At 40.4% G+C, this 24,423-nt stretch overlaps 1 protein-coding gene across 5 annotated transcripts in view; it reads right to left on the bottom strand.

Annotated features, from left to right (window-relative positions):
- LOC308408080 (TOX high mobility group box family member 2-like) overlaps positions 1-24,423 on the bottom strand; it is an 81,885-nt gene that overhangs the window by 15,906 nt on the left and 41,556 nt on the right. For all 5 annotated transcript variants that reach the window (XM_080900154.1, XM_080900155.1, XM_080900156.1 and 2 more), the window contains one exon: positions 8,003-8,266. In XM_080900154.1, coding sequence (XP_080756280.1) covers positions 8,003-8,266 — 264 coding nt within the window. The remainder of the gene's footprint in view (positions 1-8,002; positions 8,267-24,423) is intronic.

The following is a 24,423-nucleotide window of genomic DNA, read 5'->3' as shown; positions in this document are numbered from 1 at the left end:
AGGACTGCATGTCAAAGCCGCTGCAAAGATCTCTGAGTGGAACCAGGCACTCGTCCAGAGAGCAGCACTCATCAAATAAAAAATACAGCCTGGCCTAAACAATAATGAACCGGAAGTGCACATTCGTGATCTTGATCTAGGAGACATGAAAGGATGTTAGCAGAATCGTATAGACCTGATATATAGATATATACATATATCTATATATACATAAAGAAGCCATTATGGAATTTGTATCCAGTTTTGGTACCATGCCATTACAAATACACAGGGTCATTATGATGGAGTATTTCTACAGTTTTGGGCTGCAATGTGGATTTGATTTCAACTAACATTCCTATTGCTGATACTTTAAATCCAAAGCCATTGCTGAACTAAGCTGCATGATTTATCTGACTCGGGAGAATGACTGACAGCTCTGAGAAGCTCCTCCCTACAAGCTCTGCCTAACAGCACTGGACCTACTTAATCAGCCTAAATTGCAAAGTCGAGGCCCTTGTATTTGGTAATGTGGTGAAAACAGTGGCAAGTGAGAGCTAATTAGATTAACGGTAGTTTAACGAGCTGTTGGAGGGGCCCCCGCAGATTGGATTTTAATAAATAGTGGCAAAAGCATCTGCTATGCACTTCCTGGCTCTGCTGGCATCCTAATTGGCCCCAGTGGGTTGCTGTATCTCAGCGCTACACAGTGCAATTTAAGAGGAGAAAAAGGCAAAAGAAAAAAAAGCTTATCTTCTGTCCAGGTAAGTCTGGGGAACGAAATAAAAAATATATCTGTATGATTGCGTGGCTTCACAAGCGAGCTTTATCAGTGTTAATACAATGCTAATGCAGTTACTCGACTTTTATCACCACATCCACAAAATGTCAAAGCAGGAAGAGAGTGCATCTGCAAGTCCAAATAGAGCAGATTTGAACATATTCATCTTTTCCTATTGTTTGTTTTCGAGATGATATGTTCCCATGATGAGGTCTTTGTAGAGGCAACAGCACAGAAAGGAAAAAAACAATTAATCAAACATGAATGAGCGACCGTAGCAGGGTTATTTCCATAGCAACAGCCTGAGGGGACAACTTGAACCCTTTAATGTGAGCTGGTGATGTCTCTTTGTAAACATCTGCGCAGCGGGGGGAGAAAGCCAATGAGAGAGCCTGGCAACAGAGGCATCACAGGGCAGCAACCTCTTGGTATCAATCGAAGTTTCCATTATCTAGAGCTGAAAGGACCGAAAAGTGCTCTAAAACATTGCATTTTGAAGCATTTGGAGTTGATAAGTGTCTTTGTACTTGTGCTGTTAAATGCACGAAAACACCTAGGTGTTTTTTTCAGAAAAGCGTCTGGCTGATTAAAAGAAAATATCTTATGCAAATGACAAGAAAAGAGTGATGTTACAAGGAATGAGTTAATTCTTGTAGACATAATTCACCTGGTTTAGCTGCTTGAAGAATCACTTGGATGGTTATCAAAGCCATTTATACAAACAGACTTTCTCAAAGTTGTGCCTCTTACACCAGCTAGAAATCACAGTCATAATCTCTCTCATAATCTCTCTTTGCACCCTGTAAGTGGTGGCCTCCAGCTGTGACCAACAACAGGCACCATACAAGTGCACAAACAGCTTTTATCAAGGGTTTGCTTTTTGTTGGCCGCAAAGGCACCAGACTAATTGTCATTTCACAATTCCCATTTAAAGCAGCGGGAATTATCAAAGCAATCTGCCTTCTTTGTCCACTGGTGGAATTAAAATGCACGAACGCAGTCTTTGAATTTACAAAAGTAACAAGACTAACAAGAGTAATGCATGAAATGGAAAGAAAAAGAGAGCCTCGTGTTCTGAAAGTAACTTGATTGCAGTCTAAAAATGACTTAAAGACCATAAGTATACAGTAGCAGAATAGTAATTCAGTCAACCACAACGCTCTCAGCTTGTAAAGGGGTACGTGAACAGCCTATAGTTTTCAGCGGTTTATGCTTAAGTCAACAATCCTTCAACAAATCTTCAATCAGTTCTCAGTCAAATGCACAGAAGCAAAAATCACACGTTTTCAGAAGCAGCATAGTCAGAAACAGTCTTTAAAAGCTCTAGAAAAAGATTTGAATAAGGAGTTTTTTCCACTCTCCCAGGGCTCAAACAACTCATCAGAGACTGGGCTAAATGCGGAGCACGCCAGCACGACTGCTGGCAGCGGCAGGTATCCGTAACCTTCTTACAAACACTCTCGTCCCAGACCTCATTGGTTCCCTGGGCGAGAGTAATGGCTTCTTTGCGCTGGGCTGCGCAGTGCTATTGTAGAATCACAGAGCGGTTAATTGAAACAAATGACTCTAATAATGGGACATTATCCCCACAGGCTGGCTTTGCGGTGGGCCTAATTAGCGTCGCGGTGGTGGCGAGGACGAGTCACCACACTGATCCCTTCATAGGAAGGCCCTCTTTTAAGTGGCCAGCATGGGATTCTCTGCCTTGTAACATGTAAGGGCGCCAGGCGGTAAACATAAACATGTTTAGTCAACCCCCGTGTCGCCCAAGGGCCCACTGTGCCAGGTGCAGCTTTTTTCCCCGCGCTCTGCTAACTCTACCTTCCTGACTGAGCGAGCTCGAAAGGTTTATGATCATTTTAATTTGTTTTATGATGATTAAACCCCCCAAAACAAAGACTTTTCTCTCTTTATCATACATATCTAAATAAACATATCACTTTTTTTATCTGATGACTGGTTCGGTGTCCGAATAATACATTGAACCTGTTCGATTCCCAAGCACAACGGGTGAAAATCAACACAATCTCACATTTGCAGCATTTTTGCGTGATAACTGATTATGATTTCAAAATTGCTCCACTTAATAATTTTGTTGATTAGGCTCCCCGATTAATCAACAAATCATTTCACCAATTATTATGATTATTTACAATTTTTCACACCGTCGCATGGCATCGCGCTCGCCTTCGGAGTGCCAACGGCCTGTAACTAATGTGACAACACGGGACACTGTTTCCCAGACGTATTTTCATCACCGCTGGAATCTGTTTTTGGCATTACTAATTGTTTACTCTTGTACACGATGATCCTAGAAAGTCAGATATAATGCAGTGTTCAAATCTCTGTGACCAAGCTGTTTTAAATATTCATTAGATGTAACAGTTGCCTAAGGTTATTTGAATTAGCGGCATGAATATTCATGAGCCCCAATGAATGTGCATTTGTTTTTAAAGCTCAATCCGTTAATGCCCGTCTTCATTACTCCATTTTGAACCCTGCATAATGAGCAGCGCAAAACAAAGCTTTACTTTTTTAAAAAGCCCGATTCTATTTTGAAGCCTACTTGTCTCGGTTTAAACGAAACGGGAATGCCCCACCAATTATCTTGCCGTCATTTCTTTTGACAGCTACAAGACACATTGTTCACCCCTGTTGTGGAGTGTAGCACTGAAGGGCATCTGTCTTTTTTTCTTTCTTTTTTCCTCTCTCAATTTTTTTTTTTTTTTTTTTTTGTGAAATAGAAAGCCGCAACAGAAAATATTTCTACTGTTCCAAAAGTGATTTATCTGGGAACGTCACCAAGATGTCATATCTATTCCAGTGAAAGGCAGCAGAGCAAGCGGGTCATATGAGATATGTCTTAAAAAACCTACGATGGAAAAAAGATGGCTGTTTCAATTTAAAAGGAAAAAAAATCCAGCTTCACTGAGCATGTCATGTCAAACCCAACTCCAAATATTGAGAAAATATTTTAGATAAATCTACTTAAATAGCGGACAAAGGAAAGACTGACACCTTGCACTTCACCCTAAGTACTCAACAAACAGATTCTACTATGAACACTTTCTGTAAACTCAGCATCTCCGAATATCCTAAATATCTCAAACATGACCGTGTGCACTTTATTTTAACTCACTTTGATCTCTTCGATAGCTCGATAGCTTCATCTTACATCCATGCACTCTCCATAACCACAGCTGTCAATACGATTTTTATGTCACCGCCCTAAAACAGTTGTGGCCTTTCCGTAGCCGTTCCTTGTCGCAAATGCCAAGCGGTGCAAGTGAATTTCTTTCTCCAGATTAAACAAAATCAAATTAAGCCAAGCCAACCTAACCTTGCAGCTTACTCTTCTACTTTTTCTGGAGACAAAGGCAAACAAAGACACACGCACATATATCTATATATACACGCACATGGTCAACACACACATATATACCGAGCACCCACATGCTGCACAAATAGTAGCAGGGTGCAAACACGATCTACTTATGATGTGAAGACACCTTTAACTGCACTAAAGTAAGACCTTTTATTGGATGCACTGCATCTTAAAATTAATGCTTATGTTCAATCAAGATGGCTAAATATGAAAGTGAATGCTGAGCTTGCTGTAGTTTTCTATGCACAAGCCACCAAAAATGAACCGACCAACCAACCAAAACAACTCCGACTGACAACTTGTCCGTGATATCAACATCAACCTGTCAGCAGAGGGTTAAAACTGGCCTGTTAGTCACACATCGCTGTGCCAGAGATATTAAACTAGAACCACATATTTATCAAAGCTCTACACAATTCCTGGCTGGAGTCATGTGGCTGGATGTGTGTAAGAAACTTGTGAAATTGGCCAGTGTTTTTTTTTTCTTCTTTTTGGTGGCAGGGGTTTTCCTGCTCTGTAACTGGCCTCATTACACTAGTAATGAGACAGGGCCTCATGCTCTGTTTGAATATTTAAACACAGTGGCCCCCCCCTCAAGGCTCCACGTTGGGGCCGCTGTACAAACTCCTCCTCGACCTCTCATTACCGCCTCCCAGCGAGGGTCCCTCTTGCTTTAATTTTTTTATAAGAGACTGACCTTGCCTGCAACCCCCCCGCCTCCCCAGCCCCTCCTTCTCCCCTGCGCCACTGTGCCATCAGCCAGACCTGAATGATCAGGGCGCTTGTTGAACACGAGACCCCTGGGTGCCACCTCTCCACCAAGTGCCGGGATGGCAGAAATGCTGGCAGCTGAGGATGAGACAGGGATTCTCCCTCAGCAATGAGCATTCGCACGACAGCATGTTACATTTCACAGTATCCAGTCATCCAAGACTTGGCTCGGTTCAGAGAAGCTGACAGACTAGGTCAGCGGTGTGAGGAGGAGTTTTGAGAATGTAGGAGCTTCGCTGATAGACAGCTCTGTCTTTTATAACAGCAGTGTTGATGCTGCTTCTTGTTGGAGTTCCTGTAAAAGGTGTAATTTTAAGTCTAAGAAATGGGTCAAAACTGGCAGTTGAGAACTGCTATGATGAACAACACGCAACCGCAGCAAAAAGGATCAACTTCTGGATCTCAACTAAGTGCTGGATTTGACAGATGAAAATAAAAATGGAAAAAAACCCAAAACAAAACAAAAACATACATCAGTGAATCTGAAACATTCAATGCATCTATTTGACAGATTTTTTTTTTTGTTCCCTACATCCACTGCGCATCTCGTTGATTCACCAGCTACTGTAATAGTTCAGCTGCCTGTGGAATCACAATTAGATGGAAAAAAGAAATTTGTCTGACTAAAGGAAGAAAAAAAAAAACAGGGCTTTTGAAGAGAAATGACTTCCGCGCGGTCAGAAAGCTCAAGATTATTAATACAGACTACAGCTACAAGGACAAACTGATGCAAAATTACTGTATGTGCCCATGCAGCACTGTGATGGTCAATCCACTGCTCTCAATCCTGTAATGACTTAACTCTGTTTGCTGTAGGATCGATGTGAGCTGAAAAAGCGAATCCCAAAGCAGCGAGAAGTTTACAGAGCTTTAGCCTTAGGCTAAATGTTGTACAAAAAACAGCAACAACATCCCTCGAGATGAAGCGTATCTGTTGCTCCAGCTGAGCTTGTACTTGTAGGAGGTTTTAAATGTGCAGTGAAGGATAGCTGTTACTGAAGAGAAGCGTATCCTTAAGGTAATGCTGTCGACTTTTTATTTGCTTCGGCGGCGGTGGTGAAAGAAGGCTGTTGAATGATTAGCGTTTTGGTTTTTCCCAGTTATCTCCTTCAATTTTGTGAGTTTATTGTAAGGTTTTTGTCAATACAATACAACAAAGGTAAAGGCTTGTCTCTTCATTGCTGCCCCTGGTTACACTGAGAGCTTATTTCTATCCACCCTTATTATTCTTTAAGCATGCAGCAGACATAAATTCAATCTTCCTTATTATACCTTTATCAGTATGAAATTAAGGTTAATTGACTTTGCTGGGGAAACATCAAATGAAACATCCCTAATGGAAGCAAAATGAAAATAACGTCATCTCCAATTGCGTTAAAATATTTCTCATATACAGCCTACTTTCCTATTCCTCAGCCTCAGAAATAAGCTCCTCTTGTCCCAGGAGATAATAAATGAATTGAATCCCCCCCTTCCCATTCCAACCCCACCACCACCACCACCACCCCTCCTCCTTCTTCCTTATCGGTCATCTATTTTTCCAGAGTAAGCTATTACTTGCTGGGGTTGCTAGGCAACAAGAAATATTAATAGCAGCTATTATTAGCCAGCCTCTGCTAGAGTAGTACTAAAATGTGGAAGTGGGAAACATGAATGTGTTACATAAATCTCTGGACCTTTCACAGTGTGTGCAAGTCTCTGTTTGTGCGGTGATTTATTACAATGACGGTTCATTTATGAGAAAAGGGGGTGTGAAATAAGAAAATGGAACATTACCCTGAAGGGCTATTTGAAAATAAATAATTGCAAAGGTGAAACAAAAGCGGTTTAAGAGGCAGGTACTCCCTCTTTGTTTGCTTCGAAATTGTTGCCGGCCAAAAAAAGGGGGTTGGAGGCTTTATTGAACATACATACACGGACATAACATAAACTTTAAACGTGCCGTGCACACGCATTTGACGCAGGGTATGCGCTCTCATGTTAAAAGCTTAATCAACACTTTGTTTCGAGCGTTCACTCGCGCTAAAAAGCAGACAGACGTTCGAGCCAGCGGCATCGTCCTCCTGCACCCGAGCACATTCAGCAAAGTAGCCAGTGGATTGTGACCTAATCCTGAAGACTGGCTTTAATGGAGGCCTCAGCTACCACCCACGGAAAAAAAATAAGAGTCTGCATCTTATGCGGTTTGATTCTGAAAATCACATAAGACCTGATTAACGGGGGATAAATGCCACGGATGCTCACATTAAAGCATAAATATTCATGACGGAGGCCACGGAGAAAAAAAAAGTAATATTTATGTCAGATGAAAGTATATAACGCTGAATAATTCACCACGCGGGCCATCTATAATTCATTTGATTCGATCCTATGATTAAAGCATTTGAATGTGTTCGCCGGGGGTGTTTACATGTTCAGTCTGAAGCATGTTTAACACGGGAGAAAGTCCCTTTAACTGAGGGGAAGAATGGAGGTCCTTGGCGTCCTTTTGAAATAAAAAAGTAGCTGACAAGGGATCCCCTCCCTCCTCCCCCACCCACTCATCCTTACCCCTCTCCTTTTTGGATTTGCTGATTGTAACGAAAGAAAACGTGCCACAATGAGTTTCTCCATCCCTTCTTGGCTCATTTTCGAGGCAATGAAATCTTTGACTTGCGCAGCTGTGCAGATATTAAAGAAGTTCTGCTGCAGTGGTCTCGGTGTTAAGGAAACAGCAGCTCTCTGTATTTATGCTTAGACTTTGGCCTTGCTCAGACTTCAGCGCTGCTTCCTTGGCCTCGAACCAAGTTAATTATGACTCTAATAGAAGAATGCTTTCCCATTACGAAAAAACATGATCAGCATGCAGAAGAGTTGGTTATTTTGTGGCCTTACAGTTTATATATGTTTATATTGTTCGATGCAGCACATAAAATCTTAAAAGGACTAGAACATGTAAAACCTTCAGATGAAATGCTCTCTATGCTGACTTGCTGGATACCTTCCAATCCTCTGACCACAAAGACTAATAGCCTGGCACAGCGCTTGACTTGCATGAGCAGAAAGTGCCACAGCTAAAAAGGTGGACAAAAAAAAAAAGTACTCACCGAGTGCATAGGCCCAGACAGGAGGTGAGTTTCCTGACCCAGCATGTTGGACATCATGAGTGCGGGCAGCTCGGGGTAGGAGTAGGTGTTGAGCAAGCCATTGTGTGGCAGGGAGTGAAAGGGGTAACCTGACTCGTGCTCCATGAGGTGGAGCAAAGAAGGGTCGGCGTGGTTCGGCGGTGTGATGGGGGGGATCTCGTAGTCCTCATCCCCAGCTCCTCCTCCTCCGCCACCACTGCCGCCTCTGCCCTGACTGGAGTAGCTCTGAAAAAGCAGAAGAAAAGCAATTTGTTTTTTAGAAGAGCATGAAGAGGAAAGGGGAAGACAGGTTCGTTTACTTATTTTGGGAACAAAGTCGCAATAAGACTTTCGTTTTTTCCCCCTAGCACACAGTCTATCAACAAACACAAAGAAAAATGCAAGGACAGGTCTTGTCTATGGGCGATCCTTCCGCCCCGGAGCGCTTATGTACCTGCATGTCAAAGCAGTGTCATAGTTAGTTACAATATCAATAAAACCCTTTCAGTGCTATTAGAAAGCATTTGAATGGCAAAACAAACTTGAGTAATCATCCGGGGAAGGAAACAGCTAACAAAAGACGCTCCTGATCCTGAGTAAATAAAAAGCTTCATAATTAGCTTTTAAATGCACCTGCTGATTTCTGTTGTTTCCGTGTTGTTTGTGCAGACACTTCCAGACACCGCTGAACTGCGGCAGTCGATTCAGTGTGTTTTGCTGAAAATAAAATTAATTAGAAATGCAAATTTTTGTCGCACTTGCAAAAGTTTAAGAAATCATTCAACGCAAATGTACGCCGCAAATTAATTAGAGTTAGACAACAGATGTTGCACAGAATAATTCAGAAATCCTGACAGCTTTGAAGAAACAAACTGTCAGCCTGCACGCCTTTAAGATACAGTTAATCAAATTCATTACGTTGAAAAACGCCACTGACAGACAGTCACTTAGAGGCTATTTTATAAGCTTGTAATTATAATGCCAATCATATTTTTAGAAATGGAAGGAAAAAACTGGACTAGTCAAACCTCAGAGTCATTGTGAAATGTATGCAGAATATGCCAAATGACCCCAGCAGTTAAAACAGCACAGATTTTACGGCACTAATAAGGTGATACATGAGAAATGTCTTTTCCAGGGCCTATCTTGACATAATATTGCGCTGAGAAATATGGTTTTGTGCTCTCAAAAAGCATACAGAGGGTATTCACCAGGGAGTGAAAAGCAATTTTGTCAGAGGCAATCTGATGCCAACTCCCCTTTATAATGACTGAAGAAAATTAATCATCACAAATAATATTCCACTGTCAGCCATTCAAGAGCTTTTTAATAGAATTTTTATTATTCATGTCTCGTGGTACACATCAACTAGTCCGTTCTGCAACATTTCAGAAATCAATTCAATATCATCTTCGTGTAGGCTGTCATCTCGCCTGCCAGTGCAGCAATTCATCTTGCAAACAAATACTTTTAGCAAACAAATGGCAAGAAATGTTGAGGAACAGCTACAATGTCCCCACTAGCAGAACTGGTGCTTGAAGATAGGATAAAAGTCTCATAATGTGAACTATCATTAGGGAGAAAATAATAATAATAAAAGGGAGTATGTTTACCATCAGGGGATGATGTGCTATTTTCTCTTTCTCACAACACTCGCTCGCATTGTTTGGCGCTTGCTTAGAAATATTATCGCTGACAATTTCTTTTCCCATGATAAAAGTTGTGCAAATGTCTGTTCCTTGTCTAACATTTATTATTGTTGTCATTTTTTATTACGCTTAACAGACAAATGCTGCCGATTAAATTTACTAAGAATACAAACAAAACTGACTTGACTGCACACTGATCAGCGACAGCATTAAAGCTGCAGACAGGTAAAGTGAATGACACTGACTGTCTTGTTTCAATGCAATGCTCTGCTAAGAAACCTTGGGTCTTGGCAATGTTACTGTGACATTTATCACCCACTTCGACGATTAAAAAAAACACACCTAAGCTCAGCACCCCAGGGTAAAAGCCCTCCCTGCACAACAATCCCCAAAGTGTTGATCCAGCCTGCTCAGGACCCAACGTTGTGAGGGTATGTGCAAACAAGCCCGATTCATGAGACCCCACTGAGTCACAGCTGTTTCTGTTATTGTGCTAACCTTTATTTCACTGAAATTCTTGGATCTTTCTTAAAAAAATTGTTCTTGATTAATTAAAAATTGGAGAGTGTGGAGCATAAACTTTTCTTTTTTCGGCTTTTGAAATATAGCGTTCAAGAAGAACTTTGAGAACAACAGGACTGCATCAAGAGATCAAACAGCAGTTTTTAGTGGAAGAGTCGAACCCTTTGGTGGTCTATCAGGCCAAGGGCATGACCGAGAGCGTTCTCGTTGGTTTTTTGGTTTTCAACATTCATGAAGCTGAGCAGTGTGAATTCAACTCCCAGGGTCAGACTGCCAGTGTAGCCCCACTTATAAAATGACTCTAGCACCTTCCACTAGAGCCTAATGCATATGGAATATTTAATACTGATACCGATATTTGGTGATTTAAAAAGTCGATATTCTGATACATCAGCCGATATTTTTTTCTTTCTGATACACGAAACACAAACAGATTTCCCTAATATTTATTACGCATAGTTATTTATTTACTTGTTTATGCTCTGGTCAACTCTACTCGGGGCAGCTGTATATACAGTAGTCTACAAGTTGGAAGATTGGTGGATCGATTCTTCAACTCTGGTTCGCAGGCCGAAGTATCCTTGAGCAAGATACCAAATCCCAAGTTACTCCTTATGTATCCATCGGAGTGTGTGAAAATGTTAGAAAGATATTAGGCACAGATAAAAGTGCTGTGTGGATGAATATGTGACTGGAACACTGACACTTGCAGTGGAAAGACACTATATGAGTACCTCTACATTTAACAAGATGCAATGGTTTGTCCAACCATAACATGGTTGAAGGGTGTTTCTCCTGTGTCTTCATTATAATGTTTAATTTTTAATTTAACAGCTGTTATAAATACAATAATCTGCAAAATAGCTAATAGTAGCACACGAATAAATCAGTTGGGCTCCATTTTGTACTCCATACAGGGAGTGCGGAATTATTAGGCAAATGAGTATTTTGTCCACATCATCCTCTTCATGTATGTTGTCTTACTCCAAGCTGTATAGGCTCGAAAGCCTACTACCAATTAAGCATATTAGGTGATGTGCATCTCTGTAATGAGAAGGGGTGTGGTCTAATGACATCAACACCCTATATCAGGTGTGCATAATTATTAGGCAACGTCCTTTCCTTTGGCAAAATGGGTCAAAAGAAGGACTTGACAGGCGCAGAAAAGTCAAAAATACTGAGATATCTTGCAGAGGGATGCAGCAGTCTCAAAATTGCAAAGCTTCTGAAGCGTGATCATCGAACAATCAAGCGTTTCATTCAAAATAGTCAACAGGGTCGCAAGAAGCGTGTGGAAAAACCAAGGCGCAAAATAACTGCCCATGAACTGAGAAAAGTCAAGCGTGCAGCTGCCAAGATGCCACTTGCCACCAGTTTGGCCATATTTCAGAGCTGCAACATCACTGGAGTGCCCAAAAGCACAAGGTGTGCAATACTCAGAGACATGGCCAAGGTAAGAAAGGCTGAAAGACGACCACCACTGAACAAGACACACAAGCTGAAACGTCAAGACTGGGCCAAGAAATATCTCAAGACTGGTTTTTCTAAGGTTTTATGGACTGATGAAATGAGAGTGAGTCTTGATGGGCCAGATGGATGGGCCCGTGGCTGGATTGGTAAAGGGCAGAGAGCTCCAGTCCAACTCAGACGCCAGCAAGGTGGAGGTGGAGTACTGGTTTGGGCTGGTATCATCAAAGATGAGCTTGTGGGGCCTTTTCGGGTTGAGGATGGAGTCAAGCTCAACTCCCAGTCCTACTGCCAGTTCCTGGAAGACACCTTCTTCAAGCAGTGGTACAGGAAGAAGTCTGCATCCTTCAAGAAAAACATGATTTTCATGCAGAACAATGCTCCATCACACGCGTCCAAGTACTCCACAGCGTGGCTGGCAAGAAAGGGTATAAAAGAAGAAAAACTAATGACATGGCCACCTTGTTCACCTGATCTGAACCCCATTGAGAACCTGTGGTCCATCATCAAATGTGAAATTTACAAGGAGGTAAAACAGTACACCTCTCTGAACAGTGTCTGGGAGGCTGTGGTTGCTGCTGCACGCAATGTTGATGGTGAACAGATCAAAACACTGACAGAATCCATGGATGGCAGGCTTTTGAGTGTCCTTGCAAAGAAAGGTGGCTATATTGGTCACTGATTTGTTTTTGTTTTGTTTTTGAATGTCAGAAATGTATATTTGTGAATGTGGAGATGTTATATTGGTTTCACTGGTAAAAATAAATAATTGAAATGGGTATATATTTGTTTTTTGTTAAGTTGCCTAATAATTATGCACAGTAATAGTCACCTGCACACACAGATATCCCCCTAAAATAGCTAAAACTAAAAACAAACTAAAAACTACTTCCAAAAACATTCAGCTTTGATATTAATGAGTTTTTTGGGTTCATTGAGAACATGGTTGTTGTTCAATAATAAAATTATTCCTCAAAAATACAACTTGCCTAATAATTCTGCACTCCCTTTATAGGATAATAATGTTGTGACTTATGGCTACATATACAGCATGGTGGTAATGGTCTGAGCATCCAAGCACAAAACTAAGGCTGGAGAGGTCACCAGAGAACAGGTTCTGACATGATGTGACATCTAAGAAAGAGCAGCATGGTATTGTGGTCATTACCGTTGTTGTCTCACAGAAAGAAAGTCCTGGGTTCAAATCCAGGAGGCCTTTCTCTTTGGAGTTTGCAAGTTTCCACTAAGCTTGGATTCTCTCCAGGTGGTTTTCATGCACAGTCCAAAAACATGGGTTTGGTTGATCAGTGATTCTAAATTGTATATGGGTATTAATGGCCGTCTACCTTTGTGTCTAAACCCTGTGACAGTCTGTCCAGGGTGTATGAGAGTTGAGACTGGCACCAGCCCCACCTACAACCCTGAGCTGGGTAAGCAGAAGAAAATGGGTGGATGAACACCAAAGTAAGTACCAGTAGCTACATTCTAATGCAAAAAGTGCAAAAACCAAACAAAGTGTCATTAACGCGCTTACTGTTGATATTGTCCTGCCCTGCCAATGTATCATTAAAGTCTCAATCTTCATGTAAGGATGGAATTTGAGGCTTGTTTGGTATTAATGAGTAGCTGTCATCCTCAACCCCCCTCAAAAGGTACATAAGAGGCATAGAGGTTAAACTATCGCCAATTAATTAACTTTTAGAAAGAAATTCACTGTATGATTGTTCATATCAGGATGAGTAATGTGCCAGACACCACACTGATACTGAATAGCCAAAATGATGCTGAATAGTTAATACTGCTACTATACGATCTCTAGAACTGTGATCAGAGATTTAGGGGATTTAAACAACTCAGGATTGGTACAATTTTACAGTGAAAAACACATCTTGCATTTGGGACATTTCTTCTTCGTAAGAAGAAACATTGCTGTTGTCATATATACTGTACGCCTGTACCAAGATTTGAATTCTGTCAAGGCTATTTTATGACTGTGCCTTCCATTGCTTTTTAAATGTTTTATTTTTTCTTTACAGCTTCTTATGATGCCCTTGGAGATAAGACACAGGACAAGGACATCACAAGTTTAACATTTTCCAACATGGATAAATAATTCATAAATATACTGTCTTTCAGGACAAGGAGAGGAGTGGATAAAAGAGAGACAGGTCAAAAAGAAACACCAAATGTTGATTCAGCCATCTCTCTCTCTCTAACCTTCACCCTCCTCTGTAGAGGTGAAATTTCAGCAAATCCGTCATTTTTGAAGACAAGGACATTACTTTGGATTCTATTGGTTTTTTTCTAATCTATCTTTATTCTTTGAGTTAAACATGATGGTACCAAATCTCTTTTGTACATCACTTGTGACTTGACATCAAAACACCTATTTTTCACATTCTATAACTAAGTTCACAGATGCGACTTGTGGCTCTTAAGTACCTATCATCATGCTTAAACCACTCCTTGTTTTTTTTGGAAAACAACTAGAATTACTGCCTTGTGGTTGTATGTCTTCTCCAACCAGTTGAGTTGCAGTTTCCATTCATGTCGATCCAGACTCTTATAATATATATAGTGAACAGAGGCAGAATGAAACAATAATTCAAGCCAGCCATTTGACTCTATCCGTGGCCACTCTGTTCACACAAACCACCAGACCGCTAATGTTGGAGGTTAAACCTATCTGTTGATGTAAAGGGGTACCGGACTAGTTATAAATCTGGCCTCTACATTCATCTGGGAGGAAACTTATCCAGAATACAAAATGCAAAAAACTTGGAGTGACCATCGAGCCTAACTGATGGTAGGTTTTATGGTCTGACTTCGAAAAGGTTTGCTATGGTTATGGGTACACCCACAGAAACTCACTAGGAATACAGCAGTCGTCCAGCACACACTCATAAACAGGGTGTGATTTATGAAAAAAACTGGGTGTTTTTCCCTTACTAAAATAATTCAGGAACCAGAATGGTCCTCTACATTCTGTTAGACTGTTTATTATTGCTGCCAGTGTAACATTAACAAAGTAATTAGGAGTTCAGATCTTAAACATTTATCCACAGCATTTACAACAATGTTGTAATGTAGTTTTTAAAAAATTTAATTAATTTGCACAGCATCCTCAGTCTCACATTTTCTTCTTTAGACATATGGGATCCAATTAAACATAACAATACAGTTTAGCATGCCAGTATTAAATCTGTCTTCTACTTATCTTTTTCTGGACACTTGCTGCTTAAATTCAATATTTAATGCAAGATAATATTAAACATTTCTATTTTTAATAGGACAAAAAATGTTGCCAGTTGCAAATATTAAAGAAGTATTCCGCTATGGTAGATTCATACATATCAGCGTTAGAAAACAATGTGCTTTATTACATTTACTGAGATCAGGAGCAGACTTTTGAAGTTGGAGAGGTAATGAATATATGAAAATGGCTTGTCTTTGTAACCTGCTCTACGGCATTTTGGACCTCGGGTTCTAATCCGTGAATGATGGTCGGGTTAAGATGAATCTTTTCTATCTAAAGTGCGGCTGATACCCTCTATTAGCTCATCTCAGGAGCTGCACCATTACTTGCGAAGACAACAAACCATGCATGTAATATCTTCAGAGATAGGCTTTATAACTGCAAGTTGTCACAGACAACAACACCTTCCCATAGTTGCAAGCTGCACAACTCAAATTTTTATGGAGTTCTGATGGAGATGACCAGTACAAAGGGAATACATCTAAAGGTTTTTTTTGTGAGTCTACTCATGCTTTGAATTCGGCTAACTTCTCTTTTAGTTAGCTAATGGTAGTTTTTATACTGAAACAACAGTGCTTAGGGGTTCAGTGGAAAGCTATAATCAAACAGATCGATCCCTTCAACAGCTCTCAAGGTCAAAGTATTTTTTTAAATTTTATTTGATTCTTGCTTGTATTGTTTCAAGATATTGCGCTTCCCCCTTTAGAGTTAGCAGACAAGTAATGAATTATTTTTTTCAGCAAAATAGTCACTGCCTTATGCAATGTTTTTACCTGAAAGCCTGTTAAACTTGTGTTTGCTCAGTTTATGCACACAGCAGATGCTGTTAAACTCTCAGTATACATGGCAATCTCAACACTGAAAATTTCACTTTTATGTGTAAACTTGCAGGTTAAAAATTCCGCAGCCAAACACCGTTCCAGTTTGTCAAGCAATCTTCAGTAATTAACTTATCATTAAACATAAATGTGTTAGTTGGCTTAACTTAAAGTTTTCTTTACCCAAATGGCTGAGAAGAGGAGATGAAGTCATTAGCTCGGCGATGGAATCATTTGTAGGTGTTTAGTGGAAGACGGCTCTTGCGGGAACAATAACATGTTAATCAAATACAGGAAAATGAAAATGTTGCACAGTACGCAGAGAGCCTGTCATGGCTGAAGAGAGGTGAACTGTCCAAAGCCAAGAGCGGCTTGTCTTGGATGGACTTTGCTATTAGCGTTTTAGCTGTCTTTCTTTTGATATTATCCACTTACTGCAATTAAGGAAACACTCGATGAATGAAATACTCAAGTTTAAGATCTTAACTGACAATGGTCGGCGGAAACCATAATCATCAACACTTTGAGACTTGGATTCAAAATTACACCAAAAGTAAAATTTAAAATTGTGCAAGTGTTCCCTTATTTTTATTTTTAACAGAACACACATACATTACAAAACTCGATAACTTTGAATGAGTATAAAGCGTCCTATGGAAAGTCATTCAGCCATATGCTTCTTTGTTAAAAATGACAGAGCAGCACGGTTTTGGTGACAAACAACAGCTGGCCATGCATATATAACGGCTTTCACGTCCACCCTGTGTGGTCGAGATAGACGGGTGGCAATGCTAAATCTTTAAAATTCACCTTCAAAGATGAAACTTGCAGCACTGAGAAAGGGCAGAAATCAAACTCATCATCAATGTGTGTTTGAGCTAAAGCGTGCCACACAAGTGAACATTACAGCGGCAGTCTGCGGGGTCTACAGAGGCTATCTGACCTGGCTTTTAAACGCCAAGGAACTCCATTTGGGTGATGTATCAAGAAAAGCAGACAGCGAAGTACAATGGAAGGAGAATGGAATAGCAGACCCACCAGGTTGACTGACAGAAAGAAAGAACTGGGATAAGTGAAGTGTGTGTGGGGGGGGGGCTATTTCACCGCATCCAATAGTAGCTCAGGGTCATAGGTAGCGTCCGTCACTAAAGGACAGGTGGGCTGTGGTAAGCTTCAACCAATCGCTAAAGAGTGAGCTAACCTCCTCCCTGCTCCCCTATGCACTGGTAATTCTCTCAAATGTCACATCAAAATGGATCTCATTTAGGTGGGTAAAAAGGACCTGACTCTCCATTGCAGATGTGGGTGGACCTGTACTAGATTGTACGTGAACTCTAAAAACACGGCCGCAAAGGAAGTATTTTGAAAAGGTGTGAAAAAGGGCCATGCGCTGCACATTTATGTCAGTTCGATTTAAGGGAAAAAACAACTCAGTTAAAGATGAAGGGTGATCTTTGTACTGCAACAGAGAGAAGCAGAAAATTCTTTAATGTTTGGACCAGGGCTGCAGTTCTTTTTCTTCATTTTTTTTTCCTGACAAAGGGCACAATACAGTGGGCTCAGCCACATTTCCTATTCTTATTCATTAGAGCGAATTGTATAAATAAATAAAATATGTTGTCTCGTAGTCACTCATCTTCCCCTAGGGAACATGGAAGCCCCAGTAATCACATATGGCACAATAGCTTGCCCATAATCCCCTTTATTTTTATTTTCATGATGTCACTCTCTTTAAGCCCCTTGCTTTATGAGTCGCAAACGGAGTGGAGAGGGGAGAAGAGGAGGAGCACAGAGGAGAGGAAAAAGCAAGGGAGGGGTGAAAACAAATGATGTGGATCCCTCATTGTTCTTTCTTTATGCCCTCATTCCAGTCAGGGCAATAAGAGAACATTGTGATTTACTGTCAGTGAAGCGCAAGAGTGCATCAGAGAGAATCCACTGCGGCAGGGGCCATTAAAATAGATTTAACTTCCCACAGTATTAGGCCAGATGTCTACACTTCTATTATATTTCAATCAGCCATGACCTTGGTCTCCATATGATGAGAAAGATCACTAGGAGAAAAGGGAAGAGAGAGTGGAAATACATGCAGAAAACCAATAGAAATATCAAACTACTTAGTCCCACTAAATCCCTGTGCTCCGTTGTGCTGCATATACTGAGAGAGAGGAGGAGAGAGGCCGGGACCAAAATAGAGCCAAGGTTTCAAGTTCTCTTAAAAGAGTGTATGAATCATTGAGTGCACTCTTGCTGCTGATAAGTTGCTGTTTTCGGGGAGTGCTGCCTTTCTGCGGGGTATGTACTGTACTATTTGAGGGAGTACACTAAAAAGAGTGTGACAGTGGATCGTTTAGACGTGCTTTAAAGCCTCCGATATCAAAAGATGATAGATTAAACTCTTCATATTCCAACAATGAAAATGTTGACTTTCTCACATCACTTTGGACTCCTTTTCTCGAACCATTTGTCATCCTGTCATCTACTCTAGACTCTGTTTATCTTTTTTTATTATTATTCTGAATGAAAATATATATCATTTATATCCTTCCATCCATTATTGAGGCATCCTTCCATCCATTTCAGTCCTATGACAGCATTGTAGAGGTCACTGCCCATTCTATTTCAGAGAGCAATGGTAATTGGACTTATTGGCTGACATGTACTGACCTACATAAAGAACTAACAATTCCTGGTTCCAACTGTATCTTACAATCCCTCCTAGCATGGGTGTGGATGTTGTGAGGATGTTCCTCTGATGTTTCTCCAGCATTGTTTTCAGATATCGACGCCTCAGCGCTGGTTCATAGCTGTTTTCCGCCTGAATTGTACGCTCTCTTGAAATTTAAATACACGCCGCGCAATATGTATCTCTACTTCGTTCTGCCGACCTTGCCAGCGGCTCTGTGCAGCTTTTAAAGAAGAAGTGAGATGCGTGTTGGCGTTTTCAGACCCTCAATTTTTATTTTTTCATCCTTTGTCTCAAATGTCCCCCTGTTTTTCATCTTGCTGGGGAAGAACGCAAGGATGGACGATAGAAAGACTGAAGTATAAGGGGAAGCTTGGTGGGGAGATAGAGCGTTGCGAAGTGAGAAGAGTTTGCAGTCATGGTGGTGGGGGTATAATGGTGCACTGTGAGTCACTATTAAGTAACGGTGCCTTTTCACATCAGCATCGCCCACATTGGGTGTTCGGTGCCAGGGTGTACTGAGGTATCTCTGACTCAGAGAGAAAGAAGGAGAGAGAGAGAGAAAGAAATATAGAGGTAGAGAAAATAGAGCGAGGGAGCGCTGGATCTATACCGAGCAAACAACATCTGGAGCTCGACTGACTGATTGACAAAATATCATCATGTTAGATGTTTTTAAGAGAGCTATCCACTTTTTTAATCTGGGAGAATACTGGAAATAAAACCTGGCAGCACCTCAGACTCAAAGCTCAATTAACTAATTGTTAAGATATAGTTCATTTATTTAACGTGATAATTAAAGTTATTTTTTTTAAAATGTTGTTTATGGGGGTTATGTGCCAGACTGCTTTTGATTTCATTTGAAAAAGCTAGACTTACTGTCTGGCTTCACATTTACTCAGCAGAAGTTATAACGGTATCAATCTTCTCATCTGACTCTAGCCAAGAAAGTGAATGAGCACATTTGCTAAAATGTTAATCCTTTAAGCTCTCTCAGAGAAGCGATATGCATACTTCCTAGCAAGCAATGCATTTGGACTAATTTCACTCAGAAAGCCTTCCTTTGCTACTTGATGAGGTTTTGCTATTCATCCTTTATACATTTATCTCAGAGAATTTCCATCTTCTCCCTGATCAAAATGAAGAAATGTCCACTTTAACCGTTCCCCACACTCTGTCCTTTTACGGTACTTCAAATACTTCTTTTATTGGTCAGCACTGATCCTGATGTGAATGTAGCTGCTGGCAATACAGCAAAAGTGCAAGTGTGCATTTTATGAGTAAGGCTAAAATGTATCCGCAAGAATAAAATCCACATATCAGACACCAAACCTCATATACATTAATATGAAAGAGAAGGTTTTAAACAGGACTATAAATAGTCCTGTTTAAAACTAGGTACACCCCACAATTCAGTGGGTTGTAGGAACACGTTTAGCAGCAATAGCTTGAACTAATTGTTTTCTGTAAGACTTTATCACAGTCACACCTTTGTGGAGGAATTTTGGCCCACTCTTCTTTACACCGTATCCTAGTTTTTATTGAGGTTTACAGGTGTTAGTTGATGCACAACTCTCTCTATTCAGTCATTCTGTTGCAGAATTGCTGCTGTGCTTGCTATCATTGTCCTATTGCATGACCCAGTTTCAGCAAAGCCTCAGCTGTCAGACAGATGGCCTCACATTTGACTTGAGAATAATTTAGTATACAGAGCAATTCACGGTTAACACATTAATTGTAAAATGCCCCAGTCCAATGACTGCAAAGCATGCCCAAATCATCACCCCTCCACCACCATGCTTGACAGTTTGCGTGAGGTGTTTGTGCTAATATGGTGTCTTTGGTTTTTGCCCAAATGGGGAGCTGTGAACTCTGGTCAAACACCTTCACTTTGGTCTCTTCTGCCAAAAGGGCGTTGTTCCATAAGTCTCGTAATTTGTTCGGATGCAAATCTAAGCCATGCTGTCATGTTTTTCTGTTGGTTTCTTTTTCATTTTTTACAGACAAAACACTTTCTCCTGGCAAACCTTCCAAACAAGCCATACTTGTTCTGTTTTTTTCCAAATGTATTGAATTTTAGCGTTTAACATGATAACTGCAGCATTGCTTGCTGATTATCAGTTAATCAAGTGCAGTTGATTTCAACATCTGGCTGCTACTTACCTTCTCACTTTAGATGAACGCAGTAAGGGTGTACTTAGTCGTCAATAGGATTGCATAGAGTCCTGTGAAAAGGTTCTTCTTTAAAAAAAAAAGTTATTCATGTACTAAACTTACGTTCTGTGCTAAGGTAAATTTACTCATTTGATTGACTTTTGCATTACAAGTAATAAACAAATGTAGCATTTAACTTCAGTTTTAAGGTAGACAAAGCACTTTTATTTTTTAAGGAAAATAAATTTTCTATACAAAAGAAAAGTGGTTTGAAATGCGATGTATAATAACTCTTTAACAAATTCCTTATTGACCAAACCATAAAGCCAACAAATTTTCACTCAGCTGAACTGAAGTGCATCCAAAGCGACTGCCGACGTACTAGTTTGTGCATATGAAGCTTAGTCAAATCCACATGTGTGAAAGCAATACAGTTTCGGGACAAAGGCGCTGGGTGGAGTGGCAGACTTAAGAAATATACAAAAATAAACAGACTGAACTATAGCCTGAAAAAGAAGAATGAAGAGAAAAAAGATCAAGTCTGCATCCAACAAGTTAGATTTCTATTCTGATCTCGACCATCAGCCACTGTTCTCCTAAAGTCAGCCAAATCAATAGAGACGCGCAGCTCAGCGAGACACCTTGAAGCCAAAAATGCAATGGCATAAACAGGCTGAAACTTGCTGCTTTGTCTTCTGCAATGGGATACAATGCAACAAGTATGCCCCCCTCGACCCCATGCCACTGGCTCATTTTTTCCTTCTCTAATATTTGTCTAAATAAATTTTCCTTCCTATCTTCAGTTTTTTGGCTTCATCCTCAGCACGCACATATACACACATGGACTTCTTCACACAGACTCTTATTACACTTTAGGGCGAGGGGAGGTGTGCAAAAAATCTAGAGAAATATATACGAACGTAAAAGTCAGTGAAATCCTGCAGACTGATCGGGCTGATATGAATCCAAATCACGAGCACTTCTCTTTATACAAAATTAGAATTTGTGTTGGCGTGGGTGAAGGAAGCCATTTTGGTTTGGCTGTGATCGTTCCCATGCCGCTGTTACAGTGCTGCAAAAATATACAGTGCAACCAGCATTATTTTACATATACAAGGCTGATATTAGCACGCTGCCATTTTCATTATATCATTAAGACTGAAATTCAACAGTTTTTCTTTCTGAGTTGGGGTTTATTTTGCCTCCAGCAGAGATTGTCATATTTTTGTCACTTTCAGTTAACACAGAAGTTGCAGTAATTATTGTTCAAAACAACACTTTCACATTTCTGGGAAGGAAAAAAAAAGTGCTGATTTAGGAATTTCTGTAAACAATATTCACTTTTTTTACCCCAGTCAGAAAATTGGCTGATTGGCTCATTGTTTTTATAGCTGGGGAGTTAGCAGTCAATAAGCGCACACTAGACGTCCGTGTGTTTAACTGAAAGAAAAAAAAAGAAGAAATGTGACATATGGCACGCTGGAGGTCTGGAGTCAGGAAAGTGATTTAAAACTCTTTATTGCTTACACAAACATGTTTTAGTTAATTGGGATAATTGAGATATTTCATAATCTTTATTTCTACAAACTATCGACTTAGCTTTGTGTGTGTGGGCAGATACAAGCAAAGCCAGTAAACATAATAACCCACCCACACTTTTGCTTATAAGCTGAAATCGCAACAGGAAAAACCACATGGAAAATATTAATTCCATCAAACTGCCCATGTGTGCAGTATGCATGCATATTTTGTACAGAGACCATACAGTATTTAAAGCCTTGAAAACATCTTGCTTGAGTGGACTGTGTCCAGGTGTACATTGAGCTGCCCCATCAAAACTGTTTCTGATTTGTGGTTTTCACTTTTAAAAAGCACAGAGATGTTATGTGTAATGCAATCTTCTGGCTGTGTTGGACTGTTACCTCAGTGTGTACGCCGTGGAAGACCCCAGACATGCAAACAAAGGAGTCTCTGTTCTGGCTACATGCACCTTTTTCACAGGCGCACATCATGTAAAGGCTTGGCTGGGTATCTTACTGCAGTGTTAAAACCTGCATTAAAGCTTATGGGCTTCTTTCACAAAAAGCTTTACCAATTGTGAGGGTCGAGTATTTCTGAGCATTGTCGACAAGACCAAAGAATATCAGTCTCTACTGTGCTATTCACACAGAATAAATAGAAAAGAAGTAACAGGAAGCCCATATTTTTTTTACACACACAGCTGGGGATTGGTTTAATCTTAGAAAGTAGGGAAAGCATTTTAAAAAGTTATATACTCCTTATGATTGGTGATTATTGTTTACGAATATACTGAATATATTTAATCTGGGTTTCTTTATTACACAGTAATCACCGCTACAACCCGACGCAGAAAATCATATAAATTTACCGTAAATGTCGGGCTATAAGCCGCTACTTTTTGCACAAGCTTTGAACCCTGCGGCTTTTAGTCAGGTGCGGCTTTTCTATGGATTGTCCGTGATTTTTGTCATATCGTAAGACGATTTGTTTTGTGTGTTCCGCTGTTGTACGGCACTACGTTGCCTGGCGGAAGGATCGGGGTTCAAGAGTGGTATGTTAGTCACATGTCCGTCCGCCAGGCAACGTAGTGCCGTACGAAGTAGCGCGAAAAACAAACTTCAAAGTAGCGCTACGCGTTCAGCGGGAGTCGTGGATGATGAGCGGCTATAAACTTGCAAGTTATGCCCAAAAAGCAAGTTATGCCCAACTCCACCGGTGGATTCTGACAGCGTGGAAAAGTGTGAAAACATCCACGATCACCAACGGATTTTGAAGGGCTGGACTGCTGCATGATGGAGAGGAGGACACCGCCACGGCCCTTCTGAGGGTGTTCGACTCTGACACTGACAATGAGGATTTCTTTGGTTTTGAAAGTGACAACGAAGGAGAGAAGAAGAGTGGATGACGAAGCCATCATGAGCCTGTTTGTATCCGACACTGGAGAAGAGGACTTTGGTGGTTTTAGTGCGTAGGAAGAAGAGAAAGATGGTGGTGAATGACTGACTTTTCTTCTTGTTAAAGCTGTGTCACTGCACCTGAGCCTAAAAGGTAGTCCGAATCTATTGTTCTGGTGTGCTGTAGGTTATTGTTATGTACTACATGTGCAAATATGTACCCATAACTTGTTTTTCAAAATATTAATAAAAGTGATGTCTCCAAACAGCCATCTCTTTCCTGACAATTCCCTTTGTGCATATTCTCTTACATATGATAAGTCAACATTGAAACACCTGCGGCTTTTGGTCAGGTGCGGCTAATGTATGTACAAAACAGGATTTTCCCCTGATTTTAGCTTGTGCGGCTAATATTTAGGTGCGCTTTGTAGTCCGGGAAATACGGTATCATATACTTGAACCTCTAATTTGCCTGATTTCACTTCAAAAGAAAACCACATGTAACAAACCGCCGCACAGCTAATGCATAAGCGTCAATTGGGAAATGATTGACTTGTATACACAGCGAGCGGTCAGAACGAATTTTGCAAAAAGAAAATGCAGACACATTCCCTGAATGTTATGGCTTTGAAGAAATACATGGGTTAACCTCTTCTGAAATCTCAGTATACGAATAAAATACTACACAACTCAGCTAAAATATAATGATTTGGACAGCCCTCGCAAAATTGTTAAGGGAAGCTTTTATGTAGTTAGACTAAAGAAAACTTCCCTATTGAAAAATGCCAGTCAGGTAGTTCTCAGCAGGGGTTCATTTTTATGATTATTTTTGTTATTAGTAAGAAAATAGCCCAAAAAAGCTCAATGTATCATGTTTTTTGTGCTTGTATTACTTGATCATCAATCCAAGACCTAAAGATATTATCTATTAGGTGA

Source organism: Rhamphochromis sp. 'chilingali' (assembly GCF_963969265.1).
Source record: "Rhamphochromis sp. 'chilingali' genome assembly, chromosome: 12".
Classification (NCBI taxonomy): Eukaryota; Metazoa; Chordata; class Actinopteri; order Cichliformes; family Cichlidae; genus Rhamphochromis; species Rhamphochromis sp. 'chilingali'.
This window is presented reverse-complemented; position numbering and strand designations above follow the sequence as displayed.